Raw genomic sequence first — 25,824 nt, 5'->3', positions numbered from 1 at the left:
CCATAAAGCCCGAACCGTTTGCACAAAGCCCAAACCGTTCGCACAAAGCCCAAACCGTTCCCACAAAGCCCAAACCGTTCGCACAAAGCCCAAACCGTTCGCACAAAGCCCAAACCGTTCGCACAAAGCCCAAACCGTTCCCACAAAGCCCAAACCGTTCCCACAAAGCCCAAACCGTTCGCACAAAGCCCAAACCGTTCCCACAAAGCCCAAACCGTTCGCACAAAGCCCGAACCGTTCCCACAAAGCCCAAACCGTTCCCACAAAGCCCAAACCGTTCGCACAAAGCCCAAACCGTTCGCACAAAGCCCAAACCGTTCGCACAAAGCCCAAACCGTTCGCACAAAGCCCAAACCGTTCCCACAAAGCCCGAACCGTTCGCACAAAGCCCGAACCGTTCGCACAAAGCCCAAACCGTTCGCACAAAGCCCAAACCGTTCGCACAAAGCCCGAACCGTTCGCACAAAGCCCAAACCGTTCGCACAAAGCCCAAACCGTTCGCACAAAGCCCGAACCGTTCCCACAAAGCCCGAACCGTTCCCACAAAGCCCGAACCGTTCCCACAAAGCCCGAACCGTTCGCACAAAGCCCGAACCGTTCGCACAAAGCCCGAACCGTTCGCACAAAGCCCGAACCGTTCGCACAAAGCCCAAACCGTTCGCACAAAGCCCAAACCGTTCGCACAAAGCCCAAACCGTTCGCACAAAGCCCAAACCGTTCGCACAAAGCCCAAACCGTTCCCACAAAGCCCAAACCGTTCCCACAAAGCTCGAACCGTTCGCACAAAGCTCGAACCAACCTTCATATCCAGCCCTCTTCATCCAGAAGCACATCACATGACCCTCCACCCCACGGCTGTAAGCTTATTCCCCCCACATGGCAGCTCCATCCCACCCTGCTGGTTGGGGACACACCTGCATTCTCTATTGTCTCTATTGATGTATGTTTATTTGCACATGATGCCGCTGGATATCTGTTCTAACTCAGCTAACAGATCTCCTGCTTTTATTGCAGGTTTATGAGGTTAAACAAGGCAGAAATCTGGTGGAGGACATCCGAAGCTTCATCCACAGAGTTACGATTCCTCTTCACCCCAAAGTGGAACCCAACCAACCTCAAGCCATCAAACCCCTCTGTCATCCGTTTTCTCGAGAGAAGCAGCATCTGTGAGTGAACTCTCTTCTGACGTTCCTCCTCCGTTGTTTCAGCCATGTTCAGTGAATTCAGCAGAAACTGCATCTATTACCACCTTCATTTTATATCCTTCATAAATAATATCCATAAACTGGCATGAATGAGCCGCAGCTTACAGGCGGAAGCCATAGATTATTCTGTAACCATAGCTCCCCGGGGTTTGGGGGGGTTCTAGGCATTACATTTTTGCAAGTGGAACAGATAAACACAATGACTGTTGTAACTTTGAGTAAATCTTTTAAATGAAGCTCCTGCTTCCACAAGATTAAATTATCTTAAAGCTTGTTGCATCATGATTAGTTGCTGCCCAAGTTGCAACTAATGTGGATTTATAGTAAATAAACAAATAAATAAAATAAACAAATAAATAAATCTATGCAGACTGAAGTGCTGAAGTGGATCAAACATGAAGAGCAATCATCGCTACTGTAGCAGTTAGCTGATTAGGAGAAATCAGACTACAAACCTTTCTTCTTTGTACAGATCCAGCCGTATATTTAATTTATTTTTACAACGGCGTACATGTGCAAGAAAAAACACGTCTTTTTAATGCAAGACGTTAAAAAGACAAAAGGCAAACAGTCACCACAGTCGGATTTGCTTTAGTGTCGTTGGAGTGAATACAGCCAAAAGGAAAGTGCCCGCCTGCACTTCTTAAGACATTATAAATATAAACACTGAATAAAACACAGTATGAAAATATGTAAACACACAAACATGTTTATACATAGTTTAGTAAGCATATTATTAGCTTCAGCATTAGCAACTAAAGCTAACAGGCTCCCACATTACAGTGTGTTTCAGAAATTCTTATGGAAAGGAGGAATTTCCAGATTTAAAAACGGCCGAGAACCACTTGCAGTCCATTACTGTCCTTGTTAAAATTCTTGAAATTATATTATGAGTCCATTAAGTTTCCGGTGTTTATGTAGCATTTGTAGACGTTCACAAACTGGATGTTGTGGAGCATTCATTTTTTCCAGGTTGGTGCAAGTGGGGAATGTAAACGCTTGGGGCCTCATTTATGAAGCAAAACCCGGCGTATGCCAGTCCCAGTCCACTTCTAGGATTTATAAAGACAGGACTTGGCGGTGAAACGTCCTGACCTCCACGCCAACTCTGACCCTGGCATACGCTGGAGAAACGAAACGGCGACACCAAAGGCAGAAAATAAAACCAAAGAAATGGTGTGAAATTTGAGACATTTGTTCTAAATGAAATGTAAACTTTCCCCCAGAATGTTGGACATTAACAGCATCTGCAGAAGAAGAGAAAAAGTTCCTCCAGCACGTAAAACGTCCAGCAGTAAAATGTTCTGAAACAAGCAGTTCTACATGTTAGAAAAGCCACATCACACATTTAATAAGTCGTACAGAAGCTGCCGTACTAATAAAGCTCTACATGAAGACCTGCAGGTAAAAGGAGGCGGTCGCCATGACAACAGCCCATCATCAGGCTGCTCAGGTGTTTCCTCCACCTGCAGATACAGAACATGAAGTGATGGTTGGAGATAAAATGCTCCCCAATGTGTAAAGACACACAGTGGCTTATCCTGAGTTTTGTGGCTCTTCTTCTCCGCTCAGAGGGAAGATGTTCAAACTCTTAATGAAGTAGGTGGTTTTGGTGTCCCATGATGTCTCAGGCTTTCCTCACTACCTGCTGCTCATAGGCAGCAGGTAAGTAGGACCACCTACACCACCTGGTTTAGCTCGGTAGAATCTTTTGTTCCAAACCAGAAAAACAAGGAAAATGTTAACACTGATGTTTCTGTCCATGTTAAGACTAACTGCCTACAAAGGTTCAGGTTCTCTGCCTCCACATTGGCATCACTTTCAGCTGATATCTAAACTGTTCCAGCTTCACTATGGGTGCATTACCATCAGGACAGTCCGCTAGACTCGGTCCGGTTGGGGACTCGGTCCGGTTGGGGACATGGTCCAGCTGTAGGGGGGTGTATCCATGCGGACCGTGTTCACGCTGCACTTTGGTGAAACCAGTCAAACCAGTAGAATAATATCTCCCCATTCCCACCAGAGGGGGCGCTGCACTAGTATTTAGCAGAAGAGAGGACCAGACCGGCGTGAAGAAGAAAACTCTGTTTCCTCCACCCGCCAGTTAAACATGGAGACCAAACTATGGCTGTTTTGGGTTTTTATTGTGTCTTATGCAAGTATACTGCAGAAATCCACTGCAACAATGGACGCAGTATGAACACCAGACGAGGCAGAGGACCCTTAACGCCATCGCTATGGATTTACCCACAATGCAACGCTACGCCACATGCAGGAAGGGACTTGGTTTGTAGTCCGCTTCCTGTATTTGGTCCGCTTGAAACGGACCGAGACCTGCGTTTGTCGGCGGACGGAGTTTGCTTCTTTAGTCCGGATCAGAATTTGTTTGGCACGTTCACATTTCCCCAAAGGAAGCGACTTTCCGAGCAAACAAACTCGGATTCGTTTCAAAACTGCTGATGTGAATGTGTCCAGTGTCTGAAGCTAACTTTGGTCTGTGATGGAGAGACAGGACTTCCTGAAATCTATAAGCATGTCTAGTTAATGCAGGATTTAGGTGCAGGTGATGCAGTCTGTTGTCACCAGGCTTAAACTTTCCAAGCGTTATTACTTCTGAGGGATGTGTGATGTTGAAGAACTGCATGCAATTCTGTTTGTGTTGAGATGAAGATGGATCCCATTGTGTTCTCATAAACATGTTAGGTTTTATCTCCCTGGTTTTGCTGTGCTGTAGGATATTTCATCTTATTTCAAGGAGTTCCATGGCCTAAAGATTCATTTAACTTTAATAAGGAGGAAAAAATGCAGCTTCAAGAAACAAGCATGCAAACACACACATTCAAACAGCATTCAAAATAAATCCTCACAACCCTACAAATGTCTGTAACCAAAGCTTGGCAACAGAGAAACAGAGTAATGGTGTCTGTCTGCATTTCATTGGAGCCCCTCTCCCTCTGCTTTCCCTCCCTCAAGCCAACAAACAGCAGTCTGACTCAGAGGACATTTACATTTCCTCCACACACAGATGGGGGGGTTAACAACAGTTTGAATAAGACAAAAACAGGATTTAGAATAATAATTTCTTGTTTGACTGGAAGCAGAAGTCATGACTTCATGGATGCTTCCTGGTTCTTCCCAACAAGGCAAATGGTGTTCACATGCAGCCTTCATAGTAGGTGAATGTCTTCCCCGTAAGTCTGCTGGCTGGGATGTATGGAGGAGAGAGTGGGCAGTCAGCAGCTATATTTACAGCTCTGACTAATGGCTAGCAAGAGATCTCCCTCCACACCTTCCCCATCACTTCATCAGCTCTGAAAACACTCCTGGCCACTTCCCCCAGATCAAGTTTAGCTTTTGAAGGCCGTTTATTGTGGCTTTTACAGAACACACACACACACAGTCCAGCTTCATCAGTGTTTGTCAGTGTTGACTGACAGGTTACAGAGGTCTCTGATGTTCCTCCATCATTGTGTTTCTCTCAGGAACATGGTGTGCTACAGTCATCCCTATGCACACTGTTACTGTTTGTGGTCCTGCTCGTATCTTCTAAGAACACATCCTTTCCTTCCCACCACCTCACTAACCTGCACGTTTTTAGCTACTTTTAGCTACACATACTCTTGTTTAAACTCATTTAAACATATTTAGAGCTTAAAGTATGCTGGGACTCCTCAGATTAAGAGCATGTTCATAAGGGAAGATGACGTGGAGCAACAGGCTGCCCTCTGATGTCAGGGTGGGGTGCTCAAGTCCAGTCCTGTAGATCTACTGTCCTGCCACTGTTAGATGCCTTAAGACACCTGCATTGTATGAACATTTGGTTACTAGACCTCTGCAGAGCTGGATGGCAGGTGGATGAGGGAATTCGGACATCTGATTCAGGTGCATTGGATCAGCTAAATGCTTCAGGGTAGTAGATCTCAAGACACTTACTTGAAAACCACTGATGTAGAATGTCAAAATTAGAATAATCTTTCCATCTCTCCATTACAGCAATCTCTTGGGCAACAGCAGATTCTCCAACTAATGCTTTCTTCCATAGACGTGGTCTCCTAAGACGCCCTGAATGCAATCTCTATCAAACTGCATGTACAATGTATAATGTTGTTTTTAGGCTAAATACTCAACTGTTAAACTCATTCCTTTGTATTCATCCTTTTACCAACAAAATACAAGGAATACGTTGCTGGTAAAAGGGAAATACGGGAAATTAAAATGTACTCATTTTAGTATAACTCATAGAGGACCACAAGTATGGAATGCGCAGGAAAGCAATACAAACCAATTGGCGACATTTTCTTCATTTCAAAGAAGTTAAAAAACAAACTACTGGAAGGTTTTGCATCTCCAGTACAGGTAGGCAGTGCCTTAGCTTGAGCCTTCAGCTCCTGTTGGTGCAGTTTTACCTTTGTTTCTGCCTCGATTTTCCAAGTTTTGAAAGTCAAACATTAGTTGGGCTTGCTCAACCTGCTGTTTTTCCCGTGCCTCAATCTCAAGTCATGCCAGGCGTACTTTTAGCTCGGCTCCACCTCAGGGAACAGAGCCTCCTGGAAAGAGTGGATCAAACCGAGTGAGCATAACCGGTGTTTAGCCCAGCCGGTCTCTACTATGCACAATATCCTCCACAGCATCAGCATTAGGAGGCATTTCTTCCTCCTTGGAGTCATCTTCTACAGGAGCGCCCTCACACAGCACTTCCATTGCAACCAACTGCTCCACCAGACTAATCTTGATGTCACTTTTAGTAGCCTGCTTTGGTATATGAAGCTGGTAATGTTCTGCAATCTGCAGTAAATCCGATTTAGGGCATCAGTCCAAGGCCTCACAGGAGGGAGAAGCTAAAAAGCTCTCCAGATCAAAGGATGTTGCCCAAGGCCGGATTATCCAATGGATAATTGGGCACAGGCCAAGGGGCCCATGCCCACTTGAGGCCCAAATAGGGCAAACACCAGCAGTTTGGACATGAAACAAAATGTTCATAAAAACCAGATAGTTACACCAGTGTCTAGTGTCTTGCTATTGGTACCACTGGCTGAGAGATGTGAGAAATGTCGTTTCACAGTGTATCATTTACAACTTTCAAAATGTTGTGGTGGGGAAGGGGCCCCCTGGAACACTCTGGGCCCAGGGGCCTGTGCACTTTTAATCCAGCCCTGATGTTGCCGTAATGAGCTGTAGTACACCACAGAACAAAAAAAAATATTCAGATTCCCACACACAGGAAGTGAACAATCAAAAGCAGCAACTCTACACAAAAAGGCAATAGAAAAAATACACAAAAGGCCTTAAAGTCTCTAGACAAACAAGGCAGAAAGGGCAAGCTGAGTCGAGGACACAGCTGCCCCTGAATGAAGAAGTTGAAGCTCTTTTCTACCAGGGTGGAGATGTGTTGAATCTTCATTGGCTCCGAGGGCACCCACTTAGCGATGCTGATGAAGGTAATGTGATCAGGAAGAGGAGGTTTTCCATGCTGAATAAGTGGAGTGATCAGAGGAAAATGGTCCTCTGGAACAGGATAAAGCGGTGAAATGGCAGCTTCTACATGAAAACCCATCACATGACCACAACACAAATCTTTGCATTTGTCCTTTTTTTGCAGGCCTATTAAATTACATATTCAACCTGTTAATCACGTTGTGTGACGACGCAGTACTCTTAACTGCATTTTTACGTCATGTAACCATTCAGTTTGCTGTGTGAACAACACAAAATAAAAAAATTAAAAAAACACACATTTCTGCACTCCAGAAAACATGTTCCTGTTGTCTGTCTGTATTGCTGACTGAAACTCAGGATGTTTTCTTCTTTTTCCAGATTTGATATGTCTGACAGAGACAAGTTCTTCAGCAGCAAGACCAGGAGTGCAATAGTAAGTATCATAGTGATGGCTGCCTGGTAGGGGTGGGTTGCAAGATTTGGACTTGCATTGTCCACTTCATCTGGACCACTTTCTAGTAACAGGTCCTCAGAGGGTTTGGTTTCATTTGGGGGTTTTCCACCCACATTTTCAGGGTTTTTTTGTACCAGAATTTATTTCCTTGGGCAAAAGAATTCCTGTTAATCTCATGTGCGGTAGAGTCTGCATATGGGAGGCTCCGCATGCAGTCGCCGGTGTGCAGTAGGGATGGCGTGCAGTAGAGATGGCGTATGACAAGGAAGGCGTGCGGTAGGGCCGGTGTAGCTGATACCAGTGAAATGTGTTCTCGTATTGAAGCGCAGGGTTACGACATTGCGTTGTAGTTTCTCTTCTCTGTAGTTGTGGTCCTGGAGGGGGCATGGGAGTTTGTCCAACCAGTCTACATGTGCTTTGTGGTCTTGGAGAAGGCGTTTGACCGTATCCACCGGGGGTTCCTGTGGGGAGTACTCCGGGAGTATGGGGTACTGGACCCCCTTTCAAGAGCTCTCTGGTCACAGTGAGGGTTGGACTCCGCCAAGGCTGCCCTTTATCACCGATTCTGTTCATAACTTATATGGACAGAATTTCTAGGCGCAGCCGAGGTGTTGAGGGGATCCGACTTGGTGGCCTCAGGATTGGGTCCCTGCTTTTAGCAGATGACGTGGTCCTGGTGGCTTCATCTGGTTGTGATCTCCAGCTCTCAGTTGAGCGATTCATGGCCGAGTGTGAAGCGGCTGGGATGAGAATCAGCACCTCCAAATCTGAGACCATGGTCCTCAGCCGGAATAGGGTGGATTGCCCTCTCCGGGTCGGGAGTCAGGTCCTGCCTCAAGTGGAGGAGTTTAAATATCTCGGGGTCTTGTTCACGAGTGACGGAAGTATGGAGTGTGAGATGGACAGACGGCGGCCCTGCTTAGGCTGCTGCCCCCGCGACCCTACCCCAGATAAGCGCTGATGGATGGATGGATGGATGGATGGATGGATGGATGGATGAATGAATGAATGAATGAATGAATGAATGAATGGATGAATGAATGAATGGATGGATGGATGGATGGATGGATGGATGGATGGATGGATGGATGGTGATTTTGGTCTGAAACTGTAAAACGGAAATGTAGACATTTTAAGTTAAAAGAAAAAATGCTTCATTTCCAGTTTAAATTGAATATATCTTTGTTTTGTTTTCCTTTTCAATTCTGAACCAAAAATCAAACAACTAAAATGTGATTGGCTGAAATCATGTTTGCACCAACAAGCAGTTGAACAGGTGGAGCTGATGAAGAGGGGGGAGACGTTCTACACCCCCATGGGCATTTTTCTCCAAGCAGACCTGCTGCTGCTTCTGCTAAAGCATGTCTACCTTATTATTCATGATGCACTGCAGCATCGGCGCACCCACTAACACACACATGAAGACACCTACATGGAAGTTTCCAAGGCTTCACTAATGACTAGATAATGTGATTGACCTGGCAGCAGTATTAGATGGAGCTCCTCAATCAGAGTTCTCAGCTGCACTTCAGCTCATCAATAAACCCCTGATGACATACAGATGATCAGCCTCCTCTTTTACTCCTCGTCTCTCATTTTGCTCGTTTCGAAACAATAAAATCATCTCACCATGTCCTTTACGCTGAATCTTAGTTTTACAGTTTTCTGGTATTTTCTTCCATCTGCAGGTCTACGAGGTTCTGAAGAGGACAAGATGCATCATGTCAGGAAGCACCAATTATTCCATGGGTAACACATCTGCCATCTCAGCGAAAACTAACGTAATGCCTTTTATTTCAAATGTAGTTAAGCTGCTACGTTGTAGGATTGTCATGTTCTCACCTCAGCGATGAATCTCTTCTGAAGTTCTACGCACAAACTTTTTCCAAAGATGCAAATCCAAGAAAATCTTTGTATTGTGGATTGGATTTTAGATAAAGAGAAACGAAAACACGGGAAAAACCACACAAACATTTGAGTTCTGACATGTTCTAAATAAAGTCCGTGTTTGTGCTGTTCAGGTCATTTAAATACAAAATTACAGTTAGTCGTGTTTTCGACAGATTTTAAAACAAACATCCAGTAATTTTGTTATTGAATAAATAGCAGACCCAACGTTATCATTTCCCTCAAGAAGTCGAGATGGACTCAAATCTACGTCTGGTCTTTCCAACACCATTCGTATCAGATCCGTTTCCTCAACCCCAGCATGGCATCCTGTTCATTTTCCTCGTCTCTGCACACGGACCATCAGTCTCGGAGCTATTACGGATGTTTAACTGCAGATCAGAGCCAGCTGGTCCATACGACTGGCATCCACCAGTCCAAGAGGAAACAACGGATTCTAAAACGTTTTCAGTAAAAAGTCTGCAGGTGTGTTGTAAGCAACCATCCAAATAACGTTTGTGGTGTATGTAATGATGCCAGAATAAACCAATTCAGTGTTTCTGGGTCTACAATGAGCTTCTGGAGCTCCTCAGGAAACGTTTCTCCTCGTGGTGTGGGAAAAAAACCAGTTTAGCTCATGTTTTCCTGCATTATCTGTGTCCTCCTGGAGATTAATCCTGGGAATGTTCCTCCTTACAGGGATCACCACTCTGCTGGGCAACGGTGTCTACACATCAGCTTATCCCCTGCACGACGTAAGACTCACCTTCACATTTCATGGCCGTCTGTCCTTCTGGCTTTATGTGGATGTTAATATCCCGCTACATTCCAGCTGAGTCTCATCATGAACATGCACAGCTAGCTTTCCTCCCAGGCTATAACTCCGCATGTCCTCGCTTAAACCTCCGTTTAGGACTACAAAGTCCTAAACGGTTATTGTGGGGGCTTCTGGTGATCTGCTGGTCTTATGCCACCAATCCCAAACCTTCATCTGGAGGCTTATTATGAAAGAAAGAGTCTTCAAACAAAGTAAAACAAGCAGGTTAACCTTTTAAAAACCCAAGGCCTCCCTTATCGTTGGACTTGAGGAACTGATTCCATGTCTGGACCAAAACCTTGAATCTAGTCCAGCTTCAGCTCAGAGATGATGCTGGTTTAAAACTACAGCTGCTTTATTCCAGCCCAGAGGTCTCCAAGTCTGTCCTGCCAGGTCCACAATCCAGCAGGTTTTCCATTTGTCCCTTCTCCAACACTCCTGATTCAAATTGATTGTGCAGAACCTGATCGACCCATTTAGTTTGATTCAGGTGTGTTGAAGAAATGCGAAGGTGTGTTGGGAAACCTGCTGGATTGCAGACCTCAGAGGACCGAGTTGGAGACCTCTGTTCCAGATGTTCCTGGCTGGTCTGTAGACCAACCCCAAACCGTCTGTGCTGCGTGTCATCATTTATTGCATACAGAGCAGGGGCAGACAGGTGGGGAAAGGGATTTCTGTGTAGATTTAATGGGGAAAATATGGTGAAAATAATTAGAAATGGCTGAATTTCAATGTTAGAATTTTAAAATGAAACTTTCTCTTTAAAGTGTCATAATAATCAGACTTTTTTCTGTGGTTAAACAACAAATAGGTTTTTTGTAACAAAGAGAGGAAGACAAACCATAAACATGAACATGTAGGTTTAAATCTGTTTGGTTGTGGGAAAAATCCCGATTATTTCACCACAACAAACCAAACAGCAGAAAGGTCTAGAGCCCTGGACGCGCTTCTCCTAACGAACGTCTCTAAACTAGAGCTGCAGAAGGATCCAAACGGACCTCACGCCTGCAGATGAAAGTTCCTGTGGGATGATGTGATTGAGTAATAAACTCTGTGATCAGCTGATCAACTCCGAGCACGCAAACTGAAACACAGGAGGAAAAAGTTTAAGACCATCAGACGCAGATTTCAGGGACTTCCATTATCACTGATAAACATGGTGAGTGGAGTGTGTTAAAAACAGAGTAAACTGAGTGTGTGTGTGTGTGTGTGTTACAGGGAGACATCGACGGGGTGAATGCAGAACCAAACGACAGAAAGGTGAGTGGAAGAGGACCAGCTGGTCCACATACCAGCCTGTGTTTGTGAGTGTGCAGACCCCCCATCGCTGAACTACCCCCAGTTTTAGCTGGAAACCACAGCTGTGTCCTCATTGGTGCGTTTCAAGCCCATACTTTAAATCAGAAGTTGAAACATTTTATTTCCACCAGACATGAACTGAAACAGAACAAACGGTTCGGTCTGATGCGGCGCCGTTCGGCGAGTCGGAGCTGAGCAGATGGTCTGCCTCTGTTTGCTGCTGGCGGGGGTCGACACCATCAGCTGTACAGTTAGCTCTGAAGGTGACTTAGACTGGTGAACTGCTCTTTCTAACGTCCTCCGTAATGATCCTGTAGGCTGTAACTATGGCAACAGCCTGATGACTCCTCTCCTCAGGCAGCAGAAGAGCTGGAAGTGGAGCTTCGTGCCTTGTTGCAGAATTCCTGGTGAACATTTTGAAGGCAGCTTTGCTGTGAGAAGTCCAGCTGAGTGTAGTGTGTGTCGCTCTGCCTGTGTGCTCATGTGTGAAAACGCTGCAGCGCTTCCTGTGATTTTTGCCAGCTTGTACCAGGACCACAACATGTTCGCAGAGCTCCGATGCAAGCGGCTCTCTGTTGCAGTTATTTGCATATTTTACTCCCCGGCAGCTTACATTACGCTGCTATACACACATTTATGTTCAGCTGATGATCGTTGTTCCGGCCTCCGTTGATCCATCCCTGTGTTTACCACAAAACATTAGAAGTGACGCCGCGTCTCCACAAGCAGCCAGCTGAGTAACCTTTGACCTTTTGTTGCCAAACTCTGATGAGTGACAAATCCAATGTTTCAGTTCACATGTTCCTTGTTGTGTCAGTTTTCCTTCCTCCTCTGGAAAACCACGGTGATTATCTGGTCACTGAAATGTGGCGGCGGTCTCATTTCCCAGCCGGGGTTAATAAACGTTGTTCTTCTATTTTAATCATTTAGGGTGAGGATGATGATGATGATGATGGTAAAGATAATCCGGCAGTTTGCCTCAATAAAACATTCCTGTCTTTATTTTATCATTTTTTGTTTGGTTTATTTTGGTTTAATTTTAGTTTTATTTCTAACCTAATTTTAGCTTATTCTTATTTTTATCTGAATTTTAAGTCAGTTTTTGCTTTGTTTTTTATTTATGAAAATGATTTATTTGAAATTCTCTCTGAATCCGTTTATCTGAGCTGCTTATAAAAATGTTGCTCTCCACTGTGCTGCCGCTGGATGCTCAGTCTGGCCAGGCAGGGATTTTTATTCCATTATCACACACGAGGAGGAGACGCTGGTAATCTGGGAAACATCGAGGTGCCAGCACAAACAAATCCCAGTAATGGTTCCTTTTCAATAAGCTCTTATTAAATATTTCAGCAGGCCTGATTGCTGCTTCGCTCAGCAGCTGGACGGTGGCGTGCACGCCGTCCTCCAGCTCAGATTTCTGCCGCTCCTGTTTCCAGCGCTGCTCCTCGCGTCAACATGTTTACGGTTTTATTTCTTCTCCTTCCAGCTGCTGTATGAGGAGTGGGCCAGCTACAGCGTCTTCTACAAATACCAGCCGATTAACCTCATCAGGTCAGATCACGCATCCTGACGGGTCACTAGTCTCTGAGTCCAGGTCCAGGACTGGACCGGCATCTGTGCTGGACGGCAGGTTTCCAGACAGACAGAGCTCCTACATGGAAGCAGTGGTCCAGAAGCAATGTAGGCAGTGCGACGTCGGTTCACACCAGACTCAGGTTGTAGCACTGGTTTCACTGGTCAGAGTGATCACAGGTAGGTGGGAGAAGGTGATGGAGGAAGAAGAGTTCACTGAGAAGAGACAAGTCCATCTGCCTGCTGGTAGGAGATGGACCTGAAGCCAAACAGGAACCAGCTCAAACCTGCCGTCTGACACTGAGGCTCTGATGGGAAGAACTGGGATGCTTTTAAGATCCAGTAGAGTTTCCTCCCAAAGAGCTTCGTATGCGAGGAGGAGAAATTCAGATTCTGCCCTCCATTTACCCGGAAAGGAAGATAAAACGGGACAAACGGGATCTGATGATCAGACGGAGACTTTCAGATCAATAATCAGTGTCGGCCGTCCCGTCTGGAGCGGTTCTCCTGCAGCAGGAGGAGGTTCTGGAAACCTGCTTCAACTCTTGTCTCCTCCCACAGGAAGTACTTTGGGGAGAAAGTGGGCCTGTACTTTGCCTGGTTGGGAGTCTACACGCAGATGCTGATTCCTGCCGCCATCGTTGGAGTCATCGTTTTTCTCTATGGCTGCGCCACCGTCGACGACAACATACCCAGGTACACACCATCTCACCTGCCGTCTGCCGTTTTGCTTTGATCCAGCAGCTGATGGGAAAGTATTAAACTGAGCAGCTCCCACATTTTAAGGCTCGAGGAAGCCTTCCTGCTGCGGAGTGTCTGTGTTGGTGAAGACATCGCTCAGGACACATCTGTCGCTCCAGATGTGGCTGATTGCTGCTGTTGGGTGTTGCCACAGCGACAGTCTGAACGAAGCACATGACTGCGTCTGCTTTAGTCGGACGTCACTTTTCTTCCACTTTCTCTTGGTTTTTCATCGTGGAGTCATCGTGGCTTTCTCTGCTGAGCGTGCTGCATCAGGACAACAGGTCCAGATCACTCTGAGTCTTTATAGCAGCAGACATGCTGTAAATAAGACTGAACACGTCCATGTTTGTCTGCTCCTTTTCCACACACAGCATCTGCAGTAATCTCTTCCACTGTTTAAATATTACATTTTTTCACCTGGCTCAATCTGGGTCTTTAATCTGATGCATCTCTGTTCCCACCCATCTCTGTTTTTTTCTCAGCATGGAGATTTGTGATCCCAGAAATAACATCACCATGTGTCCGCTGTGCGACCGAGCTTGCAGCTACTGGAAGCTGGTGACGGCATGTGGCACAGCTCGCGCCAGCCACCTGTTTGACAACCCAGCCACAGTCTTCTTCTCCATCTTCATGGCCCTCTGGGGTGAGGACACGCTCCCCACCAACAGCACTGTCAGCTTAAGAAACCTGAACTCACCAATAAATGTAAAAGAAAAATCCTTTTTTAAACATAGAATATGCAGCAACTACAACATTGTTTACCTCTTCTTGACAGGTACAGCTGTAGCGTGGCATAGCTGCTATGCTACATGTCGGCATAGCTGCTATGCTACATGTCGGCATAGCTGCTATGCTACATGTCGGCATAGCTGCTATGCTACATGTCGGCATAGCTGCTATGCGACATGTCGGCATCGGTGCTATGCTACATGTCGGCATAGCTGCTATGCGACATGTCGGCATAGCTGCTATGCTACATGTCGGCATAGCTGCTATGCTACATGTCGGCATAGCTGCTATGCGACATGTCGGCATCGCTGCTATGCTACATGTCGGCATCGCTGCTATGCTACATGTCGGCATCGCTGCTATGCGACATGTCGGCATCGCTGCTATGCGACATGTCGGCATCGCTGCTATGCTACATGTCGGCATAGCTGCTATGCGACATGTCGGCATAGCTGCTATGCGACATGTCGCATAGCTGCTATGCGACATGTCGGCATAGCTGCTATGCGACATGTCGGCATCGGTGCTATGCTACATGTCGGCATAGCTGCTATGCGACATGTCGGCATCGCTGCTATGCGACATGTCGGCATCGCTGCTATGCTACATGTCGGCATCGCTGCTATGCGACATGTCGGCATCGCTGCTATGCGACATGTCGGCATCGCTGCTATGCGACATGTCGGCATAGCTGCTATGCGACATGTCGGCATAGCTGCTATGCGACATGTCGGCATAGCTGCTATGCGACATGTCGGCATCGCTGCTATGCGACATGTCGGCATAGCTGCTATGCGACATGTCGGCATCGCTGCTATGCGACATGTCGGCATCGCTGCTATGCTACATGTCGGCATAGCTGCTATGCGACATGTCGGCATAGCTGCTATGCGACATGTCGGCATCGCTGCTCTGCGACATGTCGGCATCGCTGCTATGCTACATGTCGGCATCGCTGCTATGCGACATGTCGGCATAGCTGCTATGCGACATGTCGGCATAGCTGCTCTGCTACATGTCGGCATAGCTGCTATGCTACATGTCGGCATAGCTGCTATGCTACATGTCGGCATCGCTGCTATGCTACATGTCGGCATCGCTGCTATGCTACATGTCGGCATAGCTGCTATGCTACATGTCGGCATAGCTGCTATGCTACATGTCGGCATCGCTGCTATGCTACATGTCGGCATCGCTGCTATGCGACATGTCGGCATCGCTGCTATGCGACATGTCGGCATCGCTGCTATGCGACATGTCGGCATCGCTGCTATGCGACATGTCGGCATAGCTGCTATGCGACATGTCGGCATCGCTGCTATGCTACATGTCGGCATAGCTGCTATGCGACATGTCGGCATAGCTGCTATGCGACATGTCGGCATCGCTGCTCTGCGACATGTCGGCATCGCTGCTATGCTACATGTCGGCATCGCTGCTATGCGACATGTCGGCATAGCTGCTATGCGACATGTCGGCATAGCTGCTATGCGACATGTCGGCATCGCTGCTATGCTACATGTCGGCATAGCTGCTATGCGACATGTCGGCATAGCTGCTATGCGACATGTCGGCATCGCTGCTCTGCGACATGTCGGCATCGCTGCTATGCTACATGTCGGCATCGCTGCTATGCGACATGTCGGCATAGCTGCTATGCGACATGTCGGCATAGCTGCTCTGCTACATGTCGGCATAGCTGCTATGCTACATGTCGGCATCGCTGCTATGCTACATGTCGGCATAGCTGCTATGCTACATGTCGGCATCGCTGCTATGCTACATGTCGGCATCGCTGCTATGCTACATGTCGGCATCGCTGCTATGCTACATGTCGGCATCGCTGCTATGCTACATGTCGGCATAGCTGTTTCTCTGTGTTTGCTAACAGCCTCTGGACGACAGGATGTCGCCCCCAGGACATCTTTTGTTTGTTTAAAACCCTATTAGCTCCTGATATAGCAGAGCATGCTGCTCTTCCTGGGGTCTACATCATCAGGATGTAAATGCCTAAATATTCCGCTAAATCAATAAATATACGACAACAGAAAAAAACTAATAACTAATAAAAAATAAAAAAAAAGAAGAAAACACATCACAGATTAGAAAATAGTTTTATCACAGAAACAATTCACAACAATAATTATTCAGCTGCAAGTTTCTTTTAATATGTCCTGATAATTTAGGTCCATGCTTTAATTAAAGCATTATTCTAGAGCAAATACAACTGTCTTAATGTCCTTTAGCAAGGTGTGGACATGAACCATCCATGCCACTGCTCCTCCAACATGCCTTCTCCTCGGTATCTGTGCGAAGGGCCGGTAACGGGAAACAACTCACGCTTTTAACCTGCTCTTTAGAGCTGTGACAGAATCTCAGATACTGATCCAGAGATGCAGGTCATTTCCAACCCAGATCAGAGAGACCAACACACCCTCGGCCGGGCTCTGATGTTCTGCCAAACATGGCTGCCATCTGCTCGCAGCAGCAGGGTTTCAGACACATTATGTTCCGAAGCGCTTTGTGTTGGATGAAGCTGGAGTCTGACAGAGTGTCGGCCGCCTGCAGGCACCTCCATGTGGCCCCGAGGAGCCTGCTGCTGCTGTGGTTTATGTACATCTCTCTTTTTGAGATGAATTAAACGTAAACATACAAACATCCTCTAATTCAGGCAGGGTTTCGTGTACAAGCATCAATACAATCCTCTGATTTTAGAGTCTTTTAATATGCCAGATGGTAAAATGTGCATGTGTAGCTGCAGGAAACCAGTCATCTCTCAGCTGACGATTGCTCATGGTGAGTCTACAGGGTGTGACTTTTTCTTCACGACCTCGTAGAAATGCACACCTGAGTTGTTTAGTCTCCATCTGGTGGTACAGGAAAGGATTTCCAGATGCGTCAGGTGTCTCCAGGCAGATCTCACGTTGCTGTTTTGTGCTTTTGGATGCAGCCGTTCTCTTCATGGAGCACTGGAAGAGGCGGCAGATGAGGCTCAACTACATCTGGGACCTGACGGGGTTCGGCGAGGAGGAGGAGGTGAGATACAAAATGACCTTTTATCCATGTGCAGCAACATGTTGAGAGATGAGCATCCAGAAAGGACTGAAAATGGAGTCCAATGCGCGATCGTGTCGCAGTTCCATGTTCATTGTCAACATACAACAGACACACTTTCTCAGATTTTTCCCAACATGTTGTTTTAACAAAATAAAAGGAAAAAAGGAAATTCTTCATTAACTAGCGATCCATCAGAATAAAGGTCGAGTTAAACCCTGTTTCATTCCCTGCCGGACTTCTGATTCCTTTCGCTCCAGTCGTCGTCATGTCGCTCATTCAGTCACGTCCCTTTCAGAAATATAAAAGCACGAATGAAAGCAAGTATTCCAGTTCTGCAGATACAATCAGTCTGAAATACAGTTTGTACGGTAGATTTTTCCCAGTAACAGTTCTGTATTGTATTACAGGGGGTCCAGTTTCAGACTAAATAAACTAAGCCGTGAGTGTAGAAGTCTCCAGACTGAGCCGTGAGCGTAGAAGTCTCCAGACTGAGCCGTGAGCGTAGAAGTCTCCAGACTGAGCCGTGAGCGTAGAAGTCTCCAGACTGACCCGTGAGCGTAGAAGTCTCCAGAATGACCCGTGAGCGTAGAAGTCTCCAGACTGACCCGTGAGCGTAGAAGTCTCCAGAATGACCCATGAGCGTAGAAGTCTCCAGACTGAGCCGTGAGCGTAGAAGTCTCCAGACTGACCCGTGAGCGTAGAAGTCTCCAGACTGAGCCGTGAGCGTAGAAGCATCCAGACTGAGCCGTGAGCGTAGAAGTCTCCAGACTGAGCCGTGAGCGTAGAAGTCTCCAGACTGAGCCGTGAGCGTAGAAGCATCCAGACTGAGCCGTGAGCGTAGAAGCATCCAGACTGAGCCGTGAGCGTAGAAGCGTCCAGACTGAGCCGTGAGCGTAGAAGCGTCCAGACTGAGCCGTGAGCGTAGAAGTCTCCAGACTGACCCGTGAGCGTAGAAGTCTCCAGACTGACCCGTGAGCGTAGAAGTCTCCAGACTGACCCGTGAGCGTAGAAGTCTCCAGACTGAGCCGTGAGCGTAGAAGCATCCAGACTGAGCCGTGAGCGTAGAAGTCTCCAGACTGAGCCGTGAGCGTAGAAGTCTCCAGACTGAGCCGTGAGCGTAGAAGTCTCCAGACTGAGCCGTGAGCGTAGAAGTCTCCAGACTGAGCCGTGAGCGTAGAAGCATCCAGACTGAGCCGTGAGCGTAGAAGCATCCAGACTGAGCCGTGAGCGTAGAAGCGTCCAGACTGAGCCGTGAGCGTAGAAGTCTCCAGACTGAGCCGTGAGCGTAGAAGTCTCCAGACTGAGCCGTGAGCGTAGAAGCGTCCAGACTGAGCCGTGAGCGTAGAAGTCTCCAGACTGAGCCGTGAGCGTAGAAGCGTCCAGACTGACCCGTGAGCGTAGAAGTCTCCAGACTGACCCGTGAGCGTAGAAGTCTCCAGACTGACCCGTGAGCGTAGAAGTCTCCAGACTGAGCCGTGAGCGTAGAAGTCTCCAGACTGAGCCGTGAGCGTAGAAGTCTCCAGACTGAGCCGTGAGCGTAGAAGCATCCAGACTGAGCCGTGAGCGTAGAAGTCTCCAGACTGAGCCGTGAGCGTAGAAGTCTCCAGACTGAGCCGTGAGCGTAGAAGTCTCCAGACTGAGCCGTGAGCGTAGAAGTCTCCAGACTGAGCCGTGAGCGTAGAAGCATCCAGACTGAGCCGTGAGCGTAGAAGCATCCAGACTGAGCCGTGAGCGTAGAAGCGTCCAGACTGAGCCGTGAGCGTAGAAGTCTCCAGACTGAGCCGTGAGCGTAGAAGTCTCCAGACTGAGCCGTGAGCGTAGAAGCGTCCAGACTGAGCCGTGAGCGTAGAAGTCTCCAGACTGAGCCGTGAGCGTAGAAGCGTCCAGACTGACCCGTGAGCGTAGAAGTCTCCAGACTGACCCGTGAGCGTAGAAGTCTCCAGACTGACCCGTGAGCGTAGAAGTCTCCAGACTGAGCCGTGAGCGTAGAAGTCTCCAGACTGAGCCGTGAGCGTAGAAGTCTCCAGACTGAGCCGTGAGCGTAGAAGTCTCCAGACTGAGCCGTGAGCGTAGAAGTCTCCAGACTGAGCCGTGAGCGTAGAAGCGTCCAGACTGAGCCGTGAGCGTAGAAGCATCCAGACTAAGCCGTGAGCGTAGAAGCATCCAGACTGAGCCGTGAGCGTAGAAGCATCCAGACTGAGCCGTGAGCGTAGAAGTCTCCAGACTGAGCCGTGAGCGTAGAAGTCTCCAGACTGAGCCGTGAGCGTAGAAGTCTCCAGACTGAGCCGTGAGCGTAGAAGTCTCCAGACTGAGCCGTGAGCGTAGAAGTCTCCAGACTGAGCCGTGAGCGTAGAAGCGTCCAGACTGAGCCGTGAGCGTAGAAGCGTCCAGACTGAGCCGTGAGCGTAGAAGCATCCAGACTAAGCCGTGAGCGTAGAAGTCTCCAGACTGAGCCGTGAGCGTAGAAGTCTCCAGACTGAGCCGTGAGCGTAGAAGTCTCCAGACTGAGCCGTGAGCGTAGAAGTCTCCAGACTGAGCCGTGAGCGTAGAAGTCTCCAGACTGAGCCGTGAGCGTAGAAGTCTCCAGACTGAGCCGTGAGCGTAGAAGTCTCCAGACTGAGCCGTGAGCGTAGAAGTCTCCAGACTGAGCCGTGAGCGTAGAAGCGTCCAGACTGAGCCGTGAGCGTAGAAGCATCCAGACTGAGCCGTGAGCGTAGAAGCATCCAGACTGAGCCGTGAGCGTAGAAGTCTCCAGACTGAGCCGTGAGCGTAGAAGTCTCCAGACTGACCCGTGAGCGTAGAAGTCTCCAGACTGACCCGTGAGCGTAGAAGTCTCCAGACTGAGCCGTGAGCGTAGAAGTCTCCAGACTGAGCCGTGAGCGTAGAAGTCTCCAGACTGAGCCGTGAGCGTAGAAGTCTCCAGACTGAGCCGTGAGCGTAGAAGCGTCCAGACTGAGCCGTGAGCGTAGAAGCGTCCAGACTAAGCCGTGAGCGTAGAAGCATCCAGACTGACCCGTGAGCGTAGAAGCATCCAGACTGACCCGTGAGCGTAGAAGCATCCAGACTGAGCCGTGAGCGTAGAAGTCTCCAGACTGAGCCGTGAGCGTAGAAGTCTCCAGACTGAGCCGTGAGCGTAGAAGCGTCCAGACTGAGCCGTGAGCGTAGAAGCGTCCAGACTGAGCCGTGAGCGTAGAAGCGTCCAGACTGAGCCGTGAGCGTAGAAGCGTCCAGACTGAGCCGTGAGCGTAGAAGCGTCCAGACTGAGCCGTGAGCGTAGAAGTCTCCAGACTGAGCCGTGAGCGTAGAAGCGTCCAGACTGAGCCGTGAGCGTAGAAGCGTCCAGACTGAGCCGTGAGCGTAGAAGCGTCCAGACTGAGCCGTGAGCGTAGAAGTCTCCAGACTGAGCCGTGAGCGTAGAAGTCTCCAGACTGAGCCGTGAGCGTAGAAGTCTCCAGACTGAGCCGTGAGCGTAGAAGTCTCCAGACTGAGCCGTGAGCGTAGAAGTCTCCAGACTGAGCCGTGAGCGTAGAAGTCTCCAGACTGAGCCGTGAGCGTAGAAGTCTCCAGACTGAGCCGTGAGCGTAGAAGTCTCCAGACTGAGCCGTCAGCGTAGAAGTCTCCAGACTGAGCCGTGAGCGTAGAAGCGTCCAGACTGAGCCGTGAGCGTAGAAGTCTCCAGACTGAGCCGTGAGCGTAGAAGCGTCCAGACTGAGCCGTGAGCGTAGAAGCGTCCAGACTGAGCCGTGAGCGTAGAAGCGTCTAGACTGAGCCGTGAGCGTAGAAGCGTCCAGACTGAGCCGTGAGCGTAGAAGCGTCTAGACTGAGCCGTGAGCGTAGAAGTCTCCAGACTGAGCCGTGAGCGTAGAAGCGTCTAGACTGAGCCGTGAGCGTAGAAGCGTCCAGACTGAGCCGTGAACGTAGAAGTCTTCAGACTGAGCCGTGAGCGTAGAAGTCTCCAGACTGAGCCGTGAGCGTAGAAGTCTCCAGACTGAGCCGTGAGCGTAGAAGTCTCCAGACTGAGCCGTGAGCGTAGAAGTCTCCAGACTGAGCCGTGAGCGTAGAAGTCTCCAGACTGAGCCGTGAGCGTAGAAGTCTCCAGACTGAGCCGTGAGCGTAGAAGCGTCCAGACTGAGCCGTGAGCGTAGAAGTCTCCAGACTGAGCCGTGAGCGTAGAAGTCTCCAGACTGAGCCGTGAGCGTAGAAGTCTCCAGACTGAGCCGTGAGCGTAGAAGTCTCCAGACTGAGCCGTGAGCGTAGAAGTCTCCAGACTGAGCCGTGAGCGTAGAAGTCTCCAGACTGAGCCGTGAGCGTAGAAGTCTCCAGACTGAGCCGTGAGCGTAGAAGTCTCCAGACTGAGCCGTGAGCGTAGAAGTCTCCAGACTGAGCCGTGAGCGTAGAAGTCTCCAGACTGAGCCGTGAGCGTAGAAGTCTCCAGACTGAGCCGTGAGCGTAGAAGCGTCCAGACTGAGCCGTGAGCGTAGAAGCGTCCAGACTGAGCCGTGAGCGTAGAAGTCTCCAGACTGAGCCGTGAGCGTAGAAGTCTCCAGACTGAGCCGTGAGCGTAGAAGTCTTCAGACTGAGCCGTGAGCGTAGAAGCGTCCAGACTGAGCCGTGAGCGTAGAAGCGTCCAGACTGAGCCGTGAGCGTAGAAGCGTCCAGACTGAGCCGTGAGCGTAGAAGTCTCCAGACTGAGCCGTGAGCGTAGAAGCGTCCAGACTGAGCCGTGAGCGTAGAAGTCTCCAGACTGAGCCGTGAGCGTAGAAGCGTCCAGACTGAGCCGTGAGCGTAGAAGCATCCAGACTGAGCCGTGAGCGTAGAAGTCTCCAGACTGAGCCGTGAGCGTAGAAGTCTCCAGACTGAGCCGTGAGCGTAGAAGTCTCCAGACTGAGCCGTGAGCGTAGAAGCATCCAGACTGAGCCGTGAGCGTAGAAGTCTCCAGACTGAGCCGTGAGCGTAGAAGTCTCCAGACTGAGCCGTGAGCGTAGAAGCATCCAGACTGAGCCGTGAGCGTAGAAGTCTCCAGACTGAGCCGTGAGCGTAGAAGTCTCCAGACTGAGCCGTGAGCGTAGAAGTCTCCAGACTGAGCCGTGAGCGTAGAAGTCTCCAGACTGAGCCGTGAGCGTAGAAGTCTCCAGACTGAGCCGTGAGCGTAGAAGTCTCCAGACTGAGCCGTGAGCGTAGAAGTCTCCAGACTGAGCCGTGAGCGTAGAAGCGTCCAGACTGAGCCGTGAGCCTAGAAGTCTCCAGACTGAGCCGTGAGCGTAGAAGCGTCCAGACTGAGCCGTGAGCGTAGAAGCGTCCAGACTGAGCCGTGAGCGTAGAAGTCTCCAGACTGAGCCGTGAGCGTAGAAGTCTCCAGACTGAGCCGTGAGCGTAGAAGTCTCCAGACTGAGCCGTGAGCGTAGAAGCGTCCTTCCGTTCTCTCACCGTTACACCGTCGAACATGTCAGCCATCCAGTTTCTTACCGGATGATTTCAGCACCTCAACCACATCCTCCGGTCCGCTGAAGGCCGCTTTAAGAGCTGAAAATATGCTGGAAAGACAGACGGAAACGGAGGCCTGTGGAGGAGTTGAATATCTCTGGTCCAAAACTGCCTTTCCACGTGTTTCTCATGTGAAACGTGTGGAAACACGGTTTGGGAGCATTTTCACACACTGAACACGTGTAGAAAAGTGGCTACGGGACATTTTAGTTTCATATGATGCACATGTGGAGACAAGCGACCGTGTTTCTAAACCACATGCGCATCACATGAAAATCTTCTGGCGCCATGGCAACGCGTGGTGACGGGCTGGCAGTTTGACTGCTGAGGTCAGATCATGAAGATGGAGGCGCCTCCTTTGTCTTTGCTGCAGTGAGTCAGTCCTCAACACGATTCCCACACATGCATCTTTAACCATGAAGGAACACAGGCGGGGGCTCATTGTTGTGGATGTCATGTCTCTGTACAGCTCTAAAAGTGTCACGTTTGTCTTCTGACGGCTTCTCTTTGTGTGTGTGTGTGTGTGTGTGTATTTCACAGGAGGAACACAAGGTTTGCATTTGACTTTACCTTCTGGTCTTATTTAACTCACGGTTTTGGATCTGCTGTGGCGGCTGTTGGCTAACACCTTCCCTCCTTCAGGTTCCTACCGGTCTTCCTCACAGCCTCCTGGCTGCTTTGCTGCTCTACAGTCGTGGAGCTGCAGCTCTCTGCTGCTCTGACCTTCTGTATCGGGCTAGCAGTTGAACTCGACCGGAGTTCTGGGAATTCTGTGTTTAGTGGGAGAGCATGGGTGACTTTGCTCCAGTAACGTCAAGCCACCAGTGAGGATGTGAAAGAGCTTTTCATCCGATCACAGAGCAGTTTTATCTGCTGTGACCTGCAGGCCTGGACATGAGCTTCACCTGCACACCTCCAGACTAAACATAGAGCTTTGTTTCTGCTGCAGCAGTTCCTGCCAAGCTTCTCAGACCTGACAGGGTTGATAGCTGTTAGACTGGAGGGAAGAAAGACTGATTCATACATGAAGTGACTCCAGTCCTGAGGAGGAACCGTAAACTGTAAATAAGATATAATTCAGTCACGTATTAATCTCATCAGGCCGTGTTTTTGCCCCAGCAGAAACTAAACAACATATCAGATCATGAAAGTGAGAGCGGATTTTAAACCTGGAAGCTGCTGCTCCGGAAGAATCCTCCGGAATCTGTAGAAGATATTCCACACTGTAGAAGGTGGATCTTCAAAGTTTTGATCCAGTTAGTCTCAGACTGGTGACATCTTTCCATCTGAGAGACTCTGCCTCTCGGAAATGCTCTTTTATGCTTGTTCAGGACTCTTCTCATCACTTCCTGTGTGTGTTCCGCAGCACACACACATTCCCAGCACTGTTGTCTCATATTTCATCTGCTGGTCTGGTCTTTAGATCCGTTCCATCTTATGGAGCATTGAACACCTGCACCATGTGCGGCTCCATTAGCTGTAGAAATATTCCGCATAGAGCGGTCTTCTCCACACCAAACTACAAGCTTTGGCTTTGATTGCTTCACTCGGCCTGCGGTGCGTTGACTCTCATACCTCTCCTTGCATATCACACTGTGCTTCGGCTCCAACACAAAGTGCTCATTTTGCTGACTGGCTCTTCATTTTCTGTCCTTCCTTCAGTCTGAAACACCAGCGGGTCTTCTGGGGCGTTTCAGGAGGAATAAGCACCGTGTTTCTGTTGCAGGATCACTACCGAGCCGAGTATGAGCTGCGCGTCATGCAGAAGTCCATGAGACAGGATCAGTCCGAGCCAAAGGTAAGGCCGCGGTGGTGGGTCCCTACCGGGTAGGACAGACCTCCAGGCGCAGCGAGGAGGAGCTCTTTCTTGTTTCTGTCAGAAGATCTGGATGAGTTTTCTGTTTTTAACCTCCGTTTAGACAAACTGGAGCTGAAAGCTGAACACAAAAACCGAAACGCTTCAGAAAAAACATGTCCAGCAACTTTTTCTTCTAAATGCATTTTATGTGAATGATTGTTTTACTTAAATCATTTCTAATCATATATGTGATGGTTTTCCAATGTCACATTTTATTTTTCAGTTTATTCACATTTTTTTAATGAACTCCTGATTCATTTCATGTAAGTCATCCGTATGAAATGTACCATAACCATTTTTTATTCCTCCTGTGAGCAGTTATGTCGTGGAAGTTCCAGAAAAAACACTTTAGTTGCTGGTTAAGTCGAATGAGTTTACGTGCACGTGCATGCTCACGCACGATGCCTCTTTCATACCGCGTCTGACAGCTTCACCTTCAGTAGGAAACATGAAGAGGAGTACATTTCCTGCAAGCCAGCAGCGTTTCCAGCCGCTTCACCTCATCCAGACCAGATCCACAGGAAACACCACGTGTCCCGGGTCTGCAGGAATCGCCGTGGCAACCGGGACCGTGTCTGGATCAGCAGCTGCTATCCGAGACGCGTCGAGACTCGCTTCACATGCAGATAAACTGAGCTTTAAATCTGAAAAAGATCCTTTCTGGGTTCCTTTCTCCTTAAGAACCGGATTCCTGAAACGCAGATGCTGCGTTACCAAAATAACGCTTCTGTGTAGATCTGCTCGCATCTCCGGCCAGTACCGAGGTCCTCGGCCCCCCAGGTCCCCCGAGGTCCTCGGTCCCCCAGGTCCCCCGAGGTCCTCGGCCCCCCAGGTCCCCCGAGGTCCTCGGCCCCCCAGGTCCCCCGAGGTCCTCGGCCCCCCAGGTCCCCCGAGGTCCTCGGCCCCCCAGGTCCCCCGAGGTCCTCGGCCCCCCAGGGCCGGTCCACGACTTACCGCCATCCATTTATGTTTCACACCTTTTCCCACCGGACCAGTTAGAGGTTCCTGCACTGGGTCCAGTCCACCATGCAGACCAGACCAGTTAGAGGTTCCTGCACTGGGTCCAGTCCACCATGCAGACCAGACCAGTTAGAGGTTCCTGCACTGGGTCCAGTCCACCATGCAGACCAGACCAGTTAGAGGTTCCTGCACTGGGTCCAGTCCACCATGCAGACCAGACCAGTTAGAGGTTCCTGCACTGGGTCCAGTCCACCATGCAGACCAGACCAGTTAGAGGTTCCTGCACTGGGTCCAGTCCACCATGCAGACCAGACCAGTTAGA

General features: G+C 49.0%; 1 protein-coding gene across 1 annotated transcript in view; it reads left to right on the top strand.

Moving 5' to 3' along the window:
• Nucleotides 1-25,824, top strand: part of ano1a (anoctamin 1, calcium activated chloride channel a) — a gene marked incomplete at both ends in the record, with an annotated part of 54,644 nt that overhangs the window by 12,954 nt on the left and 15,866 nt on the right. The window contains 11 exons of the mRNA XM_079243346.1: nucleotides 1,015-1,166; nucleotides 7,020-7,074; nucleotides 8,784-8,844; nucleotides 9,682-9,737; nucleotides 11,018-11,059; nucleotides 12,585-12,649; nucleotides 13,232-13,366; nucleotides 13,897-14,057; nucleotides 17,094-17,179; nucleotides 23,225-23,236; nucleotides 24,411-24,482. Coding sequence (XP_079099472.1) covers nucleotides 1,015-1,166; nucleotides 7,020-7,074; nucleotides 8,784-8,844; nucleotides 9,682-9,737; nucleotides 11,018-11,059; nucleotides 12,585-12,649; nucleotides 13,232-13,366; nucleotides 13,897-14,057; nucleotides 17,094-17,179; nucleotides 23,225-23,236; nucleotides 24,411-24,482 — 897 coding nt within the window. The remainder of the gene's footprint in view (nucleotides 1-1,014; nucleotides 1,167-7,019; nucleotides 7,075-8,783; nucleotides 8,845-9,681; nucleotides 9,738-11,017; nucleotides 11,060-12,584; nucleotides 12,650-13,231; nucleotides 13,367-13,896; nucleotides 14,058-17,093; nucleotides 17,180-23,224; nucleotides 23,237-24,410; nucleotides 24,483-25,824) is intronic.

Source organism: Telmatherina bonti, assembly GCF_933228915.1.
Source record: "Telmatherina bonti genome assembly, chromosome: 1".
Lineage (NCBI taxonomy): Eukaryota > Metazoa > Chordata > Actinopteri > Atheriniformes > Telmatherinidae > Telmatherina > Telmatherina bonti.
Note: the sequence above shows the minus strand (reverse complement) of the source record. Positions and strands in the feature narration are given on the sequence as shown.